Source organism: Rhinolophus sinicus, chromosome 8 (assembly GCF_057876585.1).
Source record: "Rhinolophus sinicus isolate RSI-liver-muscle chromosome 8, RSI-T2T, whole genome shotgun sequence".
NCBI lineage: Eukaryota > Metazoa > Chordata > Mammalia > Chiroptera > Rhinolophidae > Rhinolophus > Rhinolophus sinicus.
Window position 1 is genome coordinate 22,586,152 of NC_142508.1, and position 19,192 is coordinate 22,605,343.

General features: G+C 39.5%; 1 protein-coding gene across 2 annotated transcripts; it reads right to left on the bottom strand.

The window, feature by feature from the left end:
- Positions 1 to 250: 250 nt before the first annotated feature.
- WNT16 (Wnt family member 16) lies at positions 251 to 14,463 on the bottom strand. Of its 2 annotated transcripts, XM_088799956.1 has the most exons (5): positions 14,051 to 14,463; positions 13,619 to 13,860; positions 11,473 to 11,763; positions 6,013 to 6,146; positions 251 to 4,877 (listed from the first exon to the last, which is right to left on the bottom strand). In XM_088799956.1, the coding sequence occupies exons 1-5, from the start codon at positions 14,143 to 14,145 to the stop codon at positions 4,413 to 4,415; spliced, it is 1,227 nt and encodes a 408-aa protein (XP_088656082.1). In that variant the 5' UTR covers positions 14,146 to 14,463; the 3' UTR covers positions 251 to 4,412. The 2 variants fall into 2 exon arrangements, with proteins under 2 accessions (XP_088656082.1, XP_019605591.2); XM_019750032.3 differs by lacking the exon at positions 6,013 to 6,146 and having other exon boundaries at positions 254 to 4,877; positions 11,477 to 11,763; positions 14,051 to 14,457.
- Positions 14,464 to 19,192: the final 4,729 nt, after the last annotated feature.

Consider the following 19,192-nt stretch of genomic DNA (forward strand, 5'->3'; position numbering starts at 1 on the left):
GATTATGGTGTTCTGGGTAAATAATTAATGGGCTCCAAATGGTTGGTTTAATTCCTCAGTGTTTGATGGTCTTTGGGAGGTGAGGCAAAAAGTACCAGCAGCTCACCAAATTGCCGATAAATATTTTGATGGGAAGCTTTTCTGGTTCCAAGTTTTAAACTAAGTAAAACCAAACATATCAGTACTCACAGTTCCTCAGAAAATTAAAGTGTGTTTCAAAATATTTACTGGGAATATCATATGGTTACAAAAGCTGCCAAATAAGGTCATAGCATCTAACTTATGTAATTAAGTCCATTGTTATTCTTAGTGTAACTATCATAACATCCACAAAAACAAAAACAAAACAACTATCAATCCAGATTGTAAAAAGGAAATAATGCAATTGTTTATATTCAAACAAATTAGTTTTTAATGTTGTGTAAAGTACTACTATCAGGGAAATGTTTTAATTAGCCAACTTCTTTATTGAGAGATTACAGATAATGCCATTTGATATGTTTGTCTTGATTTCATTTCAGACAACCATCATTGGCTCTTAACCATTGCCTTTCTTAAGCAGTTTCAAATTTACAAAAAAGTTGAACTCCTAAGTTGAAGATGAATGCACTACACTACCTCCCTTCCCCTTTAAACATCATAAAGAGCATTTAAATAAATCAGGGCACTTTGTACTCCACCTTCTTTCCCCTCACCCCCCAGTGCTTCGTCTGGCTCTGAGCCTGACCCCTGTAATATCATAGAAAGTTGTTTCCTAAACACGTAACTAGAATTGAGGACATTTAACGTCTGTATCTGGCATAGAGGTACCCTTTTAATGGTAACATAACACCCTGTTTTTCCCTCTATGGACTCATCCCTTTCTTATGCTCCAGCTATGTGGGTTTAGTTGACATGAACCCCACTGCCAGTCCCCTGCATGGGTCTTGACTGCCTTAAGACCATCAGTGTATTTGTCACCCAACCCAATCCCCAGTGGCTATTGTGATTGGCTCAGGGATGGGCACACTAACCAATAAGACAAATGATGACTTTTGCTGAGGATTCTGGGAAATATTTTCCCTCTCTCCTGTGTGAACAACCAAACCAAACCAAACCAAACCAAACCAAACCAAACCAACCAAATGAACAAAAAACCAAACCTCCCCTTTTCCTTAGAATGGGACCTCTCTCTTGCCTTAGAATGAGTGGTAGGGGAATGTGAGGTCTGCAAGGGAGGTGTGGCAACTGTGTTGATAAGAAAAACAAAGCCTGGAGCTGCTATTGGGGTTGGGGTGCCCAGCACCCTGTGAAGCCTGGTTTAGAAGACAGTTCAACAGAAGCCAGCCCCTTTAGGCTAGAGATGAAGAGACCTGAGCCCTGGGAACCTAGTGTGACCTTTTGGATCAAGCTTCACTTGAACCCGTCACAACTCTGGACTTTTCAGTTACTAAGCCAATACATTTCCTTTAATGTTTGTCAGTCTGGGTTGCATTTTCTGTTACTTGCAGCATAAAGAGCCCTAAATAAAGCAGGTAAGCTAGCATAGACTGGATAGGGACATTTGACCTCCAGAACTTGTATTCCCAGGGGCACCATAGTGCTACCTCCACCGTGATGGAGAATGGGAAGGAAATGAGCCAAAGCCAAGTTGTCAGCCAGTAAATCAGCTGCAAAATTCAAGGATGGCTTCCATAGTGATGCCAGGGAGAAAGAGGAAAAGAAGAACCCAAAGACATAGCTTGGGAGTTAGAAGTTTCTGCTCAGGCATGCCAGAGAAGAGAGCCTGAGTTGGCATCACTGTTTTTCAGCAATGGCTGAATAATAAATAATTAGGAATTTGTGAACAAGAGGCTGCCTGAGTCACAATTGGTTGGTAAAGTAATTATGAAAAGTTTTCTAGTTCATAAAAGAAATAATTGGCCATCATTCTAAAAGAGTGCTTATTTTCAATGCAGATAAAATAGATTTACTTTGCAAAAAAAGGCATGAGAGTAAGTGTCTGTTTTTCAGGTTATTCTAATCAGCGGATGCTAAAGCATGACAAACCACTCCTTTAAATCAGCACTATATTTTGTTCATTTGTCATTTCTGAGTCTCTCACTCAGTAAATAATAATTTTGTTAAACTTTAAGGGTCATATTTAAATGTTTAGCCTTGATTTTAATATTAGACCTGAGACATTTTCCAGGGGTTTTCTCTTTTTCACAAATTATTATTCTGCCTTGGTAAATAAAATGGAAAGGAAATAGCCTGGGAGGCAGGGATACATTTCTTTAGCTTATTATGAGAAAAGAATATCCTTTCTTTGTCCATTTTGAACTTAGAAATCTAGTTTTCTATGTAATACTGAAATACTTAACAATTCATAAAAAAGTACACATTTACATTAAAATACAACCATAAATACAGCCCTGTAATTTTACAAAGAACCTTGTAAAATATGATGAATATACATGCATGAATACTAAAACAAGAAAGGCCATTCAACATTCACATGGAAATGCATTACATACAATATAATAAATATAAAGGATATCAAATCCACAAATTGATCATTATTCTGATTTAGATTCTTCTTTACAGTTAAGACTTTTACTGTATAATTTATTATAATAACCTTACAAGTTAAACATAGCTAATTAAAAACAGATTTCAACTAATCTGACTGTTGAAATAACACAATCCTCAATATTTCGCAGCATATTTTAATCTATAACACATAAAACTGTCATTTTGGCAAGAAATACACATCCGTATAGCTAACTGCTCAATTAACTTCTTTTTCAATGTATAAAAAAAGTCAGTTAATAGTATGAAAAGAAACAGAAGCTAATATTTCTGAGATAATTTTATTGCCTCAGCTCTTGGGCTTTGGCAATAAATGTCTTAAGTTTTAATATAAATCATATAACTTAAATACAGTATGTACAAAATATAAAACTTTTTAGCAAAATACTATATAAAATACTGTCTTTACACATTTAAAGGATGCTTTTCCTTATAATGTAGGAGAGCCCTTTACCTCTAATTTTCCCACATGTTTTCAGGATCCCTTCTTCCCACAGTATTTCAGAGCTGGGTTTTTTTTTAATGGTGGAAACGGGTCTATGATTAAAGTATAAAGCTGAAGATCAAAGATGGTTATATACTTTACTGAGGTTTTTCTTAAAATTCTGGTTAAAAGTCACTTAAAATCCAAATTACCCATTTCACTTTTTTACATTTTGATTCTTTCCTTTCGTCACTTTAACATACACTTTTTAAGGATATTCTATCACTTTATAAAGAATCTTTTTAGTTGCCTGTCCTCTGAAATGCATGAAAGGGTAAGCAAGCACCCACTGCTTCTGTTAATTTTTCAACATTTTGCGTATGTATGCACAAACACTTAGTATGGTTTCTTCATCTAAAATACTGAGAGAGTAAGTGAGATTCATGTTTACTGTTCCTTGCTGCTCGAATAAGGTATCTTTAAAAATAACTAATATTCACCCACCACTACTGAGTTCCATAGTCAATGATCTTATTCTGAGGATGGACCAGGTCTCCCTGCATGAAAGCTTCTTCCTGTTCTTTCTTGCTGGGGAGACAGATTACTCTCTTTGTATATCAGTGTATGAGGCCTGACAATTAAGTTAGCGAACTTATTGCAAAGATGTTGCTAACATTTTTTTTTTATATATATCAGAGAGTTCATTATGAATTTGTACCAACTGAGCAAACAGTTAACTAAGTTTAGTATCTGGAAGTGCTGAAAAGACTGCGTGAAAAAATTAGATGAAAATGGCCTGAACTTCTCGCCAACAATTCATGGCTCTTGCATCATGACAATGCACCAGCTCACACGGCACTGTCTGTGAGGGAGTTTTGAGCCAGTAAACAAATAACTGTATAGGAACACCCTCTCTACTCACCTGATCTGGCCCCCAATGACTTCTTTCTTTATCTGAAGATAAAGGAAATATTGAAAAGAAGACATTTGGATGACATTCAGGACACCAAGGAGAATACGACTACAGCTCTGATGGTCATTCCAGAAAAAGAGTTCCAAAATTGCTTTGAAAGGTGGACTAGGCGCTGGCTTTGGTGTATAGCTTCCCAAGGGGAGTACTTCCAAGGTGACCATGGTGATATTCCGCAGTGAGGTATGTAGCACTTTTTCTAGGATGAGTTCTAGAACTTACTTGTCAGACCTTGTATATTTCCCAGACCACAAAAATATGAACCCAAACCTTTCAGCTTTAGAATACCCCAAATCTACATGCTCAGTGTGAGACATCCACCAGGTAAAGGGCACTCTGACAGACGCCAAAGATCTGGGAATTCCGAGGCAGGAGTGGACTTCACCAGCCCTGCGCAGCGCCAGGCGCCCTCTGCTGGCTCTCCCGCTGTCTGTCACTGAGAAGGTCGCCCAAGGCTGGTTGGAGGGGTTACTTGCAAGTGTGGACATCAGTCATGCTTTCACACCTCCTGCAGCGAACATAGCAGCACCAGATAAACTTGCACTCACACCTCTCCACGTGCCTGACTACGTGGGTGTTGTAGCCTCGGCCACAGCAGAGGAGGTTGCAGCCATCCGCACCTTCCGACGTTCGGTTGCATTCTCTGCCTTGCGTCCCTGGGATCCCTAGTTTCTTATCCTCCACACAGTAATTGGGAGACTTATTAACGTAGAGCAGATCATCCTTGCGAATCGGTACTTTCCTCTGGTCTTTTTCTCTCCTGCGCATTTTCCTCTTTATTTTGTCTGAGACTTGAACACTGTTCTCATATTTATCCTTCAACAAGTGGCCGATCTTTTCAAAAGAAGACATGGTTTTCCAGCACGTTTTCACAGCACAGGAGCCGGAAACTCCGTGGCAGCGGCAGTCTACAGACATCAGCTTGGCGACAGCCTGAAGCCAACAGAAATTGTGTTAAATATCACTGGTTTTACTCAACATTAGAAGCAAACTAACCGAATCACTTAATGTTCTGGGTCTTGTTTCCTCCTGCATAAAAAGGATGGTTTTGAACATAAAAGATCTTTCGGATGGCTGAGGGTTTACATGTTTTGTCCTTCTCTTCACCCTGCAGAGCAAACTTTTCCAAGTCAAATTTAAAGTGAACCAGGCTGACACATTTATCAGAGATTATCTGAGATAGCACAGGGAAACAGACCTCGTGGTGAATTTTGGGTGTGGGAGGATGTTCACGCAGGCCTCCATGTACCTGATACATTTATTATAGTGCCTTGCTGCTCAGAGTGGTTCCTGGGGCAGCAACACCAGCTCACTTGTGAGAAATGCTGACCCTCAGAAGCAGGAGACCCAGGTGACTCGTGTGCATGTTACATCTGAGAAGCACTCATAGAGCAGTCCTCAACCCACACAAACAGTGCATGCAAACATCTGTGGAACCTTACAGCCAATGCTCAACCCCCGGAGATTCTGATTTCATTGGTCCAGGTGGGGTCCAGGTAATGGTATTTCCACAAAGCTGCTCAGGATGATACTAATGGGTATCAAGGGGTGAGACCTATGGATTGAATTGAACGTTCTCAGGTTTGAATCACTGTAAAAGTCGGTTACATTTATGGGGCTTTCAGGGGCATACTACCCCCTGGTCACAGACCACATGAGAAACGCTGCTGACTAGTCAACTTAACTTGGGCAAAAGAAAAAGGGGCCAGAAAGAGTGCAAGTGTGGTTGCTCCCCCCAAATATCTCCCCGACTTCTGGAAAATTAATTCAAAACATATCTCCTATTCTTGATGGATCAGTGGCACCACCCTAATATAGAAAAGGGATAATATTTATGTAATTTTTCAATTCCATGTGCTGAGTTTAATTTATACAGACTGAGAAATTAAATGAGATTACATATATCTGTAAAAGCCCACTGCCTGGCACACATGAAGGTCTAAATAAACACCCCCTTTCTGTGAAGAAGAAGGTATAGTAAGAGTTGAGATAAAATTTCAAATGGGGCTAAAAGGGTAAAAACAATACAGAGATTTCAAAAGTTTTAGTGCTCTAATCTCTTACATACCAGCCTAGGCAGCACAGCTTCCTTCAATCTCCAGAGGATGGCAGAACAGATTAATAAATCGTCAGGACTAGCTGTAGAGTTGACGTCTGTCAACATGCTGGGTAAAGTGAAAAATTGATCTATCCACTCAATAACTTGGAAAAACCTCACAGCTTAAACTCCACTTACAGTTCTTATCAAACTTATAAGATGACAGGGATTTATACTTTGCTATTTTGTACCAAACAAGACATTGACATGTTTGCGGAACGTTACGTTTCCTAACAAATTAACCAAAGTTTCTGAACTATCTAATGAGACAGAATATTTCAAACAATTTATAATATTTGCAACCTTGAATGAGAGCATATGGTATTGATTTGTGCAGTATTCGATACTTTTTACTGGTGTTTAAAATAATAAACCAAATAGTTGTTAAACCCTGTTCTTTATAGAGTACAGCACATATGCTCTTTTTTGAATCCACAAAACTGAGAAGCGAGTAGATATGTCTATTTCTTATTAACTCAGGCAAAAAGGTAGCTTTCAATGAAATCAAAACAATTTATAAAGTAGGGCACACCAGCTTATTCGGTTAAATTTATGGCACTTGATGTTCACAGAGCCTTCAATTATTTAAAATGTCTCTAGGCAAATATATGTTCAAATTAATGCAGTCTGCCCATTTTGTTCAGATTTTTAGTGCCCGAAGGATACGAGAAAGAAAGGGCTCAATCAATGCTAGGTAATATCAAAACAAATTGCCCCAAGAAAGTGAAAAAATCTAAGGAGGTATGTTTATGTGTTTAAACCCGATCAACATTCCTTACAGTCATCACCTAGTGATTTAAAGCTGCCCCTTTGCTCAGGATCATGACTGAAAAGCTGACTTTTTCTTTTATTAACCAGTTCTGAGGTCATGTATGGTGTTGCCAATTTGCAAAACATACAGGACAAGAGTGAATGTTCACCAAATACTTATTGAATAATTAGTCCAGCTCACTTAAACAGTTATAACTCATCCCTTAGTAGAAGAAATAAGAAAAACAAAACACCTTCTTAATCAAGAGTCATTGCCGAGAGGTCAATGGTATTGGGAGACCTTGATCGAGCTGGGCTCTCCTCCAATTCGTCAGCCCACAGCAGAGGCACAGATTTGAAGGATAAAGAGAGATTGATTTTCCAATACAATATGACTTGTTGAATTTGTATTGAAATTTGAGGGGGATTTTCCTGCCGTAGAAAAGTAGCTCTTTTAAATATCTAGAGTTAACTGTACCTTTTCAGGGATAACATTTAAAGAAGTAGTATTTGATTACTTTTGGATTCTATACTTCTTTGTCCTTAAGAATTAGTATAAAAATAGTTTATATCATACATACATATGTTCTAGAATAGAAAGACAAACTTCAAGAAGAATCTCAATAACTTGACATGCAATTTAAATAATTATATCCCCGTAATTCTCCAAGGAAGAAACTTGGACTACTAAGGATTAAAATAAAGCAATGTAATCACAACTAACAGAATTTGATGAAATGCAAAATGCACCGGCAGATAATACACACACACACACACACACACACACACACACACACACACACACACAAGAACTCTACAGAGCTCAGTGCTTCTCAGAGCACATTTTTCATGAATTATTTTACTTGATTTAGCTTTATCGGAAGAAATGTATTGCACATAGTAATTAGTTAATGGAGATGTACTTATTCCAATTTTACAGAAAAAGAAAGAGTGTGGTTAAGAAAGACACTTCTCTTACTTGAGGAAATTTAATGATATATAATAGAAAGTCTTTATACGCAGCAGGATAATTTTAGTAGAACAGAGAAAAATGTAAGCGGAAAACACAAATATATTTAAGAAAATTTCATGAATACTCCAAAAAAAAGTATATTCTGGAGTTTTTCAGCTAGGATTCTTAATTAATGTTAAATAGCTCTCCTGAGCTCCAGTGATAGAATAGTCATATTTTGGGGAACAGAAAAAGTGAAAAAATAGCAACCGAATGAGTTGTGTGTGGTTATGAGAAAATTCCTTTCTCTACTCTAGTTGAGTTGTTAAGGTTTATAACGATATTAACAGAGGAATGTTTTGTTAACTATTGCAAACAGATGTGTGCATTTTGGTGGAATATTTTTAAACTATGGGAGGGCAATTAGGAGGGGAACATTTAATCTACTGGGCTCCTTGTGTTAAGTTTTGGTTTGATACATTCCTAGTGAAGTGAAATACGAAAGATGTATCCTTAAGAGTTAAAGGTAAAAATAGAACATGCTTGAGAAGTGGTCTAAGGAGTGATTGGTCCGGCAAATTTGACTCAGGTATAACAGCAAGCAGTGATTATTTTCCAGTGTATTGTTTTATCCAAACTTTACAGAAATGACAAAAAAAACTGTTGTGAAAAGTTTTGTGATGAGCATTTCATTTTGTCAACTATCAGATAATCTGTTTAAGTTTTTATGAAAACTGCGACATGAAATTGGATGGGTATATGTAGCATTCCTATTTCTGTGACCCATTTAGTGCCTTTTGGTCCAAAAATAGATTTGAACCTGCTGAAAAGCAAAACACTTATGTGTTGGTCAAGTACTTATAAATATTCTTGAAACAGGTCAATGAAAATTTGGGTTTGGGCCCTTCCCACTTTTTTGAGTTACTCATCATAAAACAAATTATGGGGTAGGGAAACTTAAAAGTTTATGAGGTGGACATGAGAAGAATGGAAATATTTTAAGCACACCAAAAGAAATACCCATAAATATTCCAAGTCACATTATTCCCAGAAGTTCAGCCCCTGGAAGACATCACATCATTGTGTTAGCCAATCACCATTCGGCAACATTATTCTTGGAGACATAACTTTAGGAATGGTGTCAGAAACCAAGTGGGAATTTAAGGTCAGCGGTTAGAAAATCATCTATCCTACTCACAGCACTACTAAGCGCCAGTACCCACATTTCTCTAAACGCTTTCCGACATTTGGAGTTTGAGATTTTGAGACTAGGAAAATCAACTCAATTGAATGCAGACCTTGAACTTTACTCAGAAGAATATGCCTATTAAATTAAAATTCTATTTGCCAATATTGAGAATGAAGTTGATTGTTTTTCGACGTTAGATGATAACCTGGAAACCTGGTTAGTTTGTTATGGTGGTGGTAGGGGTTTTTATTTTTTTGGCCATCAAAGGGAAGAAAAATACAAAATACTTTGAATTGTAATACTACTTCATGAGTAAAGACCAATAAAAACACCACTGTAGTCCCTCAAAATATCTAGGTAATATTTTAAGTTTCCATGTAGACTAATGTGAAAAAAAAAGATTCAGTAGAAAAAATTGAAATGTACACAAAATGTATATACATGTATAGGCTGAATTATTTTCAGCATAATTAGAATAATAGCAAAAATCTAAGGAATGTGAAGAGATTGTTTTTTTTTGTTTGTTTTTTTGTGTTTTTTTTTGCCAACAATGGATTAAAATTGAAGCTGCATAGTTGTATGTATTTAATAAAATTAGAATATAAATAATATTTTAAAATCTAAGTTAATAGTTACAAAAACAAATATTGCTACCTAATTGGAAATTCACACAAGATGGAATAAAACTAAGTAGCTGCCTAATGTTTCTAATACAACACATTTATACTTTAGGACTTTAGGACTAAATATTTCAGGACTTTTCATAAATTCATTCAAGATGACTTCATTCAAGAGCATCATAACATGGGTTTCAGAGTTCTGTTTCTTGGTTAAAATGTTTTAAATTTCAAAGAAATTATTTAAAGAATGACTAAAGATGATTTAAGGTCCAAATTAATAATAAATATTCATTTAATTGTTTTCTTATATTTTAAATATATTAATTTGACTTATCTTGATGCTTTTTTCTAGCTTAACTCTAGAGTTTTAAAGAACATATGTTAATTATATTTAACCTCTTTTATACTAATGTATTAGAAATAATAAGAAATCCCTTTAATATTTAAATGGAAGCAAAACCTAATTCATTTATTCATTTTTTAAATGTAAAACTTTAAGGAGAAGAGACATGTGCATACTGTGGCGTTACGGAATAGTGCTTTAGTGAAATAAATGAACTTTTAACATTTCTAAACAAAAACATAAAAAGCTGATATAGCTATTTATTAATTTCTTATTTTCCCTTTTGCTATTTTGAATAGAAGATTCAAATTGAACTGAAAATTCAAATTTAAATTGAAGTGTTATGGTGATCTATTTATTGAGCTTACTGTTTTTGTATTTTAAACCAAAGTGGTTAGGGAAAGAAAACTGGCTGAAACTTGTAACTATTCTGAGTGGATTCCATTTATTCACTTTCCAAAAATGTAAAACAAAAGCAACAGAGACTTTAAATATTCCTGCGAGATACTGCAACTTGTTTTATTTCAGGAGAATGTAACAGATTGGAATGACTACTTTGGGACCTTTACACGCTAGTGAGTATTTACAGTAATATATGATATGTGCTGATATTTCTATCCTGAAAAGATTATTACAACATAGAAAATATATATTCATAAAAAAGGTTTTGACTGTTTTAATAAAGTCACTCTGAATTACCAAGTAAGTCATCTATGGTATAGAACTCAAATTTTAGTGTGTCGATATTCAATAAGGTAAATATATAAAAATTAAATTGGGCTATAAATTTAGTCCATTTTAAGAAAACTTAGTATAAAAAAAGCCAGAATTCATAAAAGAAGTTAATTAGATAGTGGTACTTCAAATTTGTCTCCTGCTCAATCTTTAATATATCTACATTTAAAAATATCCATATATTTAATACACCTATAGCCCATTACATTTATCAGTATTTATCAATTTTATAATGGATCTACATGCTTTATAATAAAATAACTATTTCCTTTAAAAAGATTTGTTTTACCAAAAATATTAGTTAAATGTTGTATATTCCAAATGTATTTAAGAATGTTTGTTAGAGGAAGTAAGGGCAAGACTGACAACATGTTTCAGAGCCATTGCTCACTAAAAAATAATCAAAATTCAAATTTGAAGGAATGAAATTTGATCCAGTCCCATTAGAAAGGCAGACATAGATCTTATTCAGGCTCTGCCACTAAACAGCTAAGAGGGTAGAACCAAATAACCCAAAAGGCACTTGTACATCTACTATTTTATAATTAGCATTTCAGGTATACAAAGTATACAATCACAAACACATTAGATGGAGAACATAAACTAAGTCAATGTGGTCAGTAGAGGCTCATGAAAGAGGCTCATGTATGTCATATATATACATATATAATAGATAGATAGATAGATAGATAGATAGATAGATAGATAGATACACACTTCTTAGAGTGCAAGGGTGTTATTTTGTTTTTGTTTTTTAACTATTTGGACAGATTCATTCAGAAGTGTAATCCTAGTGATATTTACCTAAAGGCACTAAATTTTTTATTCCATTTTCTAATACATACCTGCCTTCCAGCTTCATTGTTATGTAGATTCATTGTTAATAGTACTTTGCTGTCTTTCTCCGTGGTGTTTCTGACGGGGAAATCTAGGAACTTTCTGCTGAACCACATGCCATACTGGACATCATCGGAGCAACCCCCCCAGTGCCAGCCTTCACTCGCTGAGCCCCCGTTTTGCAAGGTGGTGTCACAGGAACATTCCGTCATGTTGCCTGCACTGCATGACCTGGTCACAGAATGCACCAGACCAGCAGCCATGACAGCATAAATGAATGCTGTTTCCTTGGTGCCTAGAATAAAAAACATAAATTGCTAAATGTAAGAGCCATCCCAGTCTCTGTTTATGTTCATCATAGAGCCTCTTACTCATTCTCTTGTCAGGGAGGCAATTTTTCAATTGCTTACAATGGATGCTTTAAGGAGTACATCGTTAGAAAGGATGATTTTTCTATTGTTCTAATCTTTTAAAAAAGCAGCATTAATTTTCAGTATTCTGCTCGAAGGAACTGTCATACATTGTATGCCACACATTGTCCTCATATTTAAAATATCTAAAATATGAAATATATGTCACACCTAGATCAGAGACTAAATTGAGAATAAAAACTCAATAAATACATGTTAAATTTAAAATCCTTTGTGTGGATACTGTAAATGGTGACACAACAGCCCCAAAGAGTCCAGATTACGTTTATTTTTAAAGTTAAAAAGTGTTCTCACAAAACACAAGCTGAAAAATTTGGTGTGATTTTTGGTTGCATAAATATTACATGTCAGCAAGAAAATTAAAATTAAGCAAAGACCAAAGCAATTAGTAGATAAATGTTACAGTTTAGGATATCGTGAATAACAATCCTGATATTAATATGAACAAATTATATATTTTGTATAGTACTAGCTAATCCTCTTATAGTCTTAAAGGCAATGAAAGATCATTAAAATGGCACCCGCAAAACAAACAAACAAAAATAATTGTTATGGAAAATTATTGAATATGTATTTAGCATATCTGTAATAGAATTTGAACTAAAATCTTTGAAAGCTAAAGTCCTATTAAAACGTTAATAAAATGGACTAGAAAAGATTCCGCAGGCAATATTTTTTTTCTTTCGAGATGTTTAGATTGGAGTAGAAACAATTGCATGCCCGTTGTCCAATAAACCTTTTCAACAGCTGATGCCTCTGCAATTCAGCAACTGTGAAGAACATATCTTTTTTTTTTCCCCTGCAGGGGGTCCGGGCTCCCTCGGAAGGGTGTGCCGGCCAAAACGCAGCAGGGCAAAAACGATGCTTTGGCGGCAGAGTGTGTCGGGACCGGGTGGGGAAGGGTCAAAGGGGAGGGAGAACGGAAATCAATGTGAAAAACAACGAATCTTTCAGCGTCCAGGTCCTAAAATTCTTTGACTCTGCTGATATCGTGGAACACTCCTGGTTCCCTGTCCCTTTATCCTTACCAAGTCACCAGGCACGTGTAAGTGGAACCTTGTTTCACTGCAGCTTCCCGCGCCGCGGGTGTGCGCAAAGGAGGGAAGAAATAGAAGGGAAAACAAACAAACAAACAAAACCACAAAAAACGAAAATCGAGGGGAGAGCCAAAGTGTCGTACTCGGGTTAGCTGCACGTTGGGTTGTCCAGAACAATCCCTTTTCAAATCACCATTATCCATCCTGTCTACCCGGTGCCCCGAGGAGTCAACAAACGTGGGGCTTCGCGGCAATTAGCCACTTGTTCAGGGCTCGGTGCGCAGTGGAGCTGCTTAAATCAAAGCAGATGCGGCAGCAGCATTCTCTGCTGCCGACATCATGTTTCTGCAGCTGGTCACCCATGCAGGGGGGCGCTACGGGGTCCGAGGGGTCGGCGGGGTGGAGTGTCAGAATTTTTCTCCAACTCCAGCGGGGCACCGCGTGAAGGAGGAAAAGCTATGGCTCCAAGAGCCCCGCTCTAGACCTAGGGAGTCACCCCCTCCAGGAGAGCACCTGCACCCGGGGTCTGGCTCCCGTCGCTCCCAATTCCCGTCCACTAAAGGACCTCTTTGGGGATTTAGAAAGCGACGGGACCATGAAAGCACTGTTTATTTTATTTACAAGGAATTGGAAGGGTTGTTATCCTCCGTCCTGTGCCAGCACCGAGGGTCCCGGGACTCACCGCTGCTCAGCTCGTAGCCAAAGAGGGGGCTGGTGCCCGGTGGGGCAGCCGCGGCGACCTGGCAGTTCCATCTCTCGTGTCTGAACTGACTCCTGCACTCCTGAATGCCCAGCCGGGCGCCCTCTCGGATGCTGGGCAGCAGGTACGGTTTCCTCTTGCACAGCTCCTTCTGGCGGCTGTTCAGCGGCAAGTTGGCGCAGCCCAGCTTCTCCGGAACCCCAAAGGAGGCGATGCCCAACCACCTGTAAGACACGGCCGCCCCTAACGTAAGTCTCTCGCCTGCTCTCCTCCCCAGTCCCAGATATTTTCTCCAAAATTAAGTCACCCGACCTAGGGTCCCCTTCTCTCCTCCTCCGCCTTAGCTGAAAGTTCCCTGAGGCTGGGCACCCCTTTTGCCACATACCCGTGCACCCCTGCTAACCCCATACTCACATCCAGTTTCCTTGGGCTCCGCTGGGGAACAGTGCGAGCAGGGCCGCCCACAACGCGCACAGGCGGGGCAGTGCCAGGAGCGCCGCTCTGTCCATGGCCCCCGCATGGAGTCCCCCAGCCCCAGACACTCCTCTTTTGCACTCCCGGCCCAGGGGCCCGCCAGGTCACAGGTCAGTTCCCCAGCACCCAGCCGTCCCACGCCCTCTTTCTTCCTGCAGACACATAAAAAGAAGGCCAGCAGTAGTAGGGGCTCTCAGCAGCCTCCCCTCGCTTGCAGGGAGCAGCGTGAGGAGATGGAAAAAATAGCTTGGGGCCCTCCTCCGGCGTCCAGTAGGAGTTGTGTTGGAGATGCGGGAGCGTCCCTCGCATTCCAAGGTGCGAAACTTCTGTTGGTGTAGTTGTGTCTCCATCGCCCCCGGCCTCTCCTCCCATCTCCTCCCCTTGGCCGCGCCTGGAGCCTCATTGGCCCAGCCGCCTCCCCGCACTCATCATCCCGGGACCTCAGCCTCTCATTGGCTGAAGCGGACTCCGCGGGAGGCGCTCGGCCCGCGGCTCCCCGACCCGGAGTCCAGACCCGGGTGTGTTCTTGACCTTTCCGCCTGTCGCAGTCTCCTGAAAGTGGGTCTCTGCAGGAGGGGTATGGATGCAACCTGAAGATTGATAGGGGCGCTGCTGTGTTAGAATCCTGGGGGGATGCGTGGGTCGAATGGGAGATGTTTGAGTTCCACCCACCCCAGTCGCATTTGGATTAATTACCCTCTGGGTGGAGTGGCTGGAAAATCTCACTGTCCCCGTTACTTTCCACCTTCATAGGAGAATAATCTTTTTGAGTCAGAGTTGGTACCGAACAAGTTGACCTTTCAACACCCTGCTTGAGAACGGGTGAAATTCTGTCAGGCTGGAGATCATAGTCTGGGCAAACATTCATTTCTAGTGAAAGGGAAGAAGATTCCAGCCTAGCATCCAATCTGCGGTATTTAAGTTTTGTTGTGTGAATTCCTTTTCCCGGTTTGTCTTGCATTCTGCAGTCCTTGAAAGCACTGTCAGAAAATGGAGCAGAGAGAAAGGGTGGGGGTGAGAGCTGTCTGGAGAGCTCTAGGGTAGGTGAGTGCTGCGTCCTCACCCTTCTCACAAGCCCACGTTGTGGAGACCTTGGTCAGGGCTGCACATTGAAGACAAATTTTTAAAATTTACTTATTAAACACCTACCATATGCCCAGTACTGCGGAAAATTACAAAGACAAGATCCCTTTCCTTGAGTGCACAAACCAGCCATGGAGAGGAGTCTAAAACAAAATAAATTGAGATTATCAGTAAAGGAGAGTATGGAATTCAGCCTGGTAGTCGTCTTTGGAGCCAAAGAGAGTTTGGAAGCAGAATGTTATGGTGCCTGGCCATTTAGGAAGGTTATTAACCAGTGTTTTGCTGGATGGATATTTCCCGCAGAACTCTTAAAGCAAGTGGGATATGCTCAGCTATGGTAGCAGAAAGCCTGCCTCACCTAGTTGGTGACAGGAAATGTTTCAGAGAGACATTGCCTGCTCGTCAGTGGACTTAAGAAATATTTGCAAATTCTCAGGTGGACAGACAAGCTTAGTGGTGCCAAAATCCATACTTGCTCAAATAAAAGATCTGCTTAATTGCTTTATCCTCAAATACAGGATTTTATTTGCAGCCTATCTCCTTTATCAGCCCAGAGCAATAAAAGCTCACTGAAATTCCCATCCTATCCCATTTCTCTAACGAGTATTTACTGAGTGAACTTTATGTACTAGTAAGCCACATTGTAATTTTTAGAGAGTCAAGTTGATCCAGACGTATTTCGGCAAATGGTTAATGGCATCAGAGACTCAGAAGCCTTCATTCAAGCACACTTGATTCTGTGAGCTTCTCCAGGAGGGGTCCTGGCGCAGTCATTGCTATACCCCCACCATTGGGCCCAGTACATGAGATCTTGGTTTTGAACGCAACTTATTGAGTGAATTAACATGATGAGGGACATTCTGAGCAGACATCTAAATGGCCTAAATGTTGGACTAGAGAAGTGACTTCCTCTTCAAGGGAATGGGTAGAGTGGAGAACATTAATACTTTAGGCTGATTTCAGTGGTAGATGTTTTAAGGAAGTTGGATTTTTTTCCATTGAAAAATATATATTGATATACCAGAAACTAATAAAACAAAGGAAATACAAATTGCTAGTTACAAAATAGTCATGGGGATGTAGGGTATAGTATGAGGAATGCAGTCAGCAATATTGTTATAACTGTGTATGGTGTCGGCTGGGTACTAGAGTTATCAGGTGATCACTTCGTAAGTTATATAAATGTCTAACCATCAGGTTGTACACCTGAAACTAATATACTATTGTATAACAACTGTAATTGAAAAATAAAAAAAATTATTAAAAAAAGAGAAAAGTATATATTAAGCCTCTATTATGAGTGAGGGAATTAAAAAGTGGGGGATAACACTGAGCTAAATGGTAGTAGAGTTCACAGCTAAGTTGACAAGAGAGAAAGTGAGCAGGCGATTACAGGCCAGTGCGATAAATGGGGGCAGTCAGTGTGCCATGATCCGCACTGGAGGATTCCCTAACTTTGTTTAGGGGTGAGGGGTCACTTGAATGTTGCCTTCATTATTACTCTGGGGATCCAGCATTGTCCAGGCATCCAGAGAAAGGCTTTAGAGGAGCACTCAGAGTATCTATTTTTACACTCTAAGGACCCTAGGTCAACCATTTTCAAATCCAAGACACAGGTTCAGGGCCGGAGTGGACCTGTTCCTCTTCTGTCTGGTCTACGTCCTTCAGCGTTGTCCTGTTCATGCCTCTACAGCTAAGGAGACTTATTCCCAGGAGCTGATCCAGCTGAAGAAATAGGCTTTCCATTCAATGAGCAGACATTCGAGGGCCTGATTTGTACTAGGAGCTGTGAACTTTCATGCTGAGAGCCTCCTACGTGCTCCCACTGTCTGTCTTACTCTAACTCTCTCTCTCTGTCTCCCTCCACAAAATTTCAACCCCCAAAATTGATACTCATTTTATAGATAAGGAGAGGTTAAGAAATTTACTAAATTGCACTCAGTTAGTAAGTAATAGAGTCAAAAAGCAATCTTATTTTAGAGGCCCCGTTTTTTCCACCACAACATGCTACTACATAACCTAATTTAAAACCTTTTCTCTTTTGTATCTCATGGTTCTTTACATCACAGTTCACAGCTATCTCCATCAAAAGAGTTCTGTTCCCTGACCATAAACCCAAACGACTATGGGGCGGTCTCTTAAGGAGGTGTCCCTGAAGTGGGTCTCTCTGAGGCAGATGGTCGTCTGCATGGAGGCCCTTCCACTTCCCGGCTTTGCTGTCTGGTTTCTGTGGACTGGAAGGTCAGGTGGGAAGAGTACTGGCCTGAATGGGGTGACTGAGCCTCCAGTCAGCAGGTTATAATCTTGGGCAATTAATTTCAACTTTGAACCTCAGTTTTCTCTTTCAGATCTGAATCTCTTACTGGAGTTAGCATAGGGCTGGAGGGAGGGAGCTGATTCTACGTGAGTGTATGAGAGTGTGAGTGTGAGTGTGAGTGTGTGTGTGCGTGTGTGTGTGTGTGTGTGTGTGTGTGTGGTGAGGAAGGCTGCATTTGCTAGTGGATTTGCACTCCTAGAAAGAGAAAACCTTAGTCATTTATAAGGGTTTGCCAGCCTGAGAGAGGGACCCAGTTCCAGGAGTTGCACAGACTAGTTTTTGGCCCCCATCTTCAATTCTACTTTTGCTTCTGGATTTCAATTAAAATTAATTATTTTAATTGAAGAAATCATTTAAAATGATTGAACTTTAAATTATATTATAATCTTGTCAGGTCAAATGGAATATTATTTAGAAGATGAAAGAAGATGTTAACAGACATTTTATTTATCCTGGAATACGAGAGTGAGGAGCTCTTTCCTAACTTAATTTATCTCTCTCAATATAAAGTGGCTCATGTCTACTCTCATTAGAAAGGATTATGCTCTTTATTTAGAGTTGAGAAATAAAGTAAATAATCAAATCCAAACATATACACATTTACATATTTCAAATGGTTAATTTCTTCAGCAGCAAGCAGGAGCCTTGTTTCCTATTCATGAATTTTTATTTTGTAATTTGGAAAGAGGACAAAATATTAACCAACCAACAGAATATAACCTAGTGCTTGCTGTGTTATGCAAGCCTCCTAGGCTTCAGGTGCCCATATCTGTGAAATGTCTTAAAGCTCATACCATTCATTGTTCATAAATGGGAGTTGATATTATGTCATCTCATGATGAATCCAGCTACCTAAAATTTGATTGGTGGTGTTAAAAGCACCATGTGGCTCCAACTTTGTACAGGTTACTGAAGCAATGGTCGCTTCCTGACTCCACAAGGGGGGCCATGTATTTATTTGAACTTGTTTTCCTAGTAGAGGTAAGGTATTTTGATCAATATTCTAGAAAAGGATATTTAGCAAGGGGAGAACCAGATTTCAAGCATATTCATTTCATTCAAAGGATCTCTCTCAAGGGACTGAATCTATGTTCGCGGTCATCTCTGATCAGCTGGAGAGCGGAACCATGTAAATAGCTGGCTGGCAAGAAATCCTATTTCCCACTCAGGACCCTTGCATATTATTAGTTAGAGAACCCGTAGGAGCTTGTTCCTTCTGGTAGTTTTCTCTCAGTCCCTGGGAAACTCAGTCAAAAAGTCTGCCTGTGCAGATATGCCTTGGACGCTGCCTCTGGCAGTCCATCAGAGGACGAAACTTCTAAGGGCCCTGTTGTAAGAATTTCTGCTGCAGATCACAGAGACTTATGTACTGGAAACTGATACCAGAAGCACCCCAGCTGGTCTTAACTCCCATGATAGAACACAAGACCAGAGGTGACTTTTTACATAACTGGGTCCTCATCCATTCTATTTTAAATTCCACCTGGATGCTCCCAGTGGTGATTGGCTCTCAGGCTGGGGCAAAGAATGGTATTCTGGGTGTCCTGCTGTCCTTTGGTGGCTGGACAAGCCATCAGAATGACAGACTTGGAACAGCAGAGGAGACACCAGTGACAGAAAGAACAGGAGTTGGAAAAGGATGCTGGCTTGCTTTCCAAATTTCCACAACTACGAAAGTGAAA

What these genes read in the sequence shown, in the direction of transcription:
- WNT16 (XM_088799956.1), bottom strand. Translation starts at nt 14,145, where the DNA reads ATGGACAGAGCGGCGCTCCTGGCACTGCCCCGCCTGTGCGCGTTGTGG. An exon ending in TGAAGCTGGAAGGCAGGTAT is followed by an intron (nt 6,147 to 11,472) that starts GTATTAGAAAAT and finishes GGTTTTTCCAAG; the next exon opens with TTATTGAGTGGATAGATCAA. An exon ending in AAGCTGTGCTGCCTAGGCTG is followed by an intron (nt 4,878 to 6,012) that starts GTATGTAAGAGA and finishes TGTTGGCTTCAG; the next exon opens with GCTGTCGCCAAGCTGATGTC.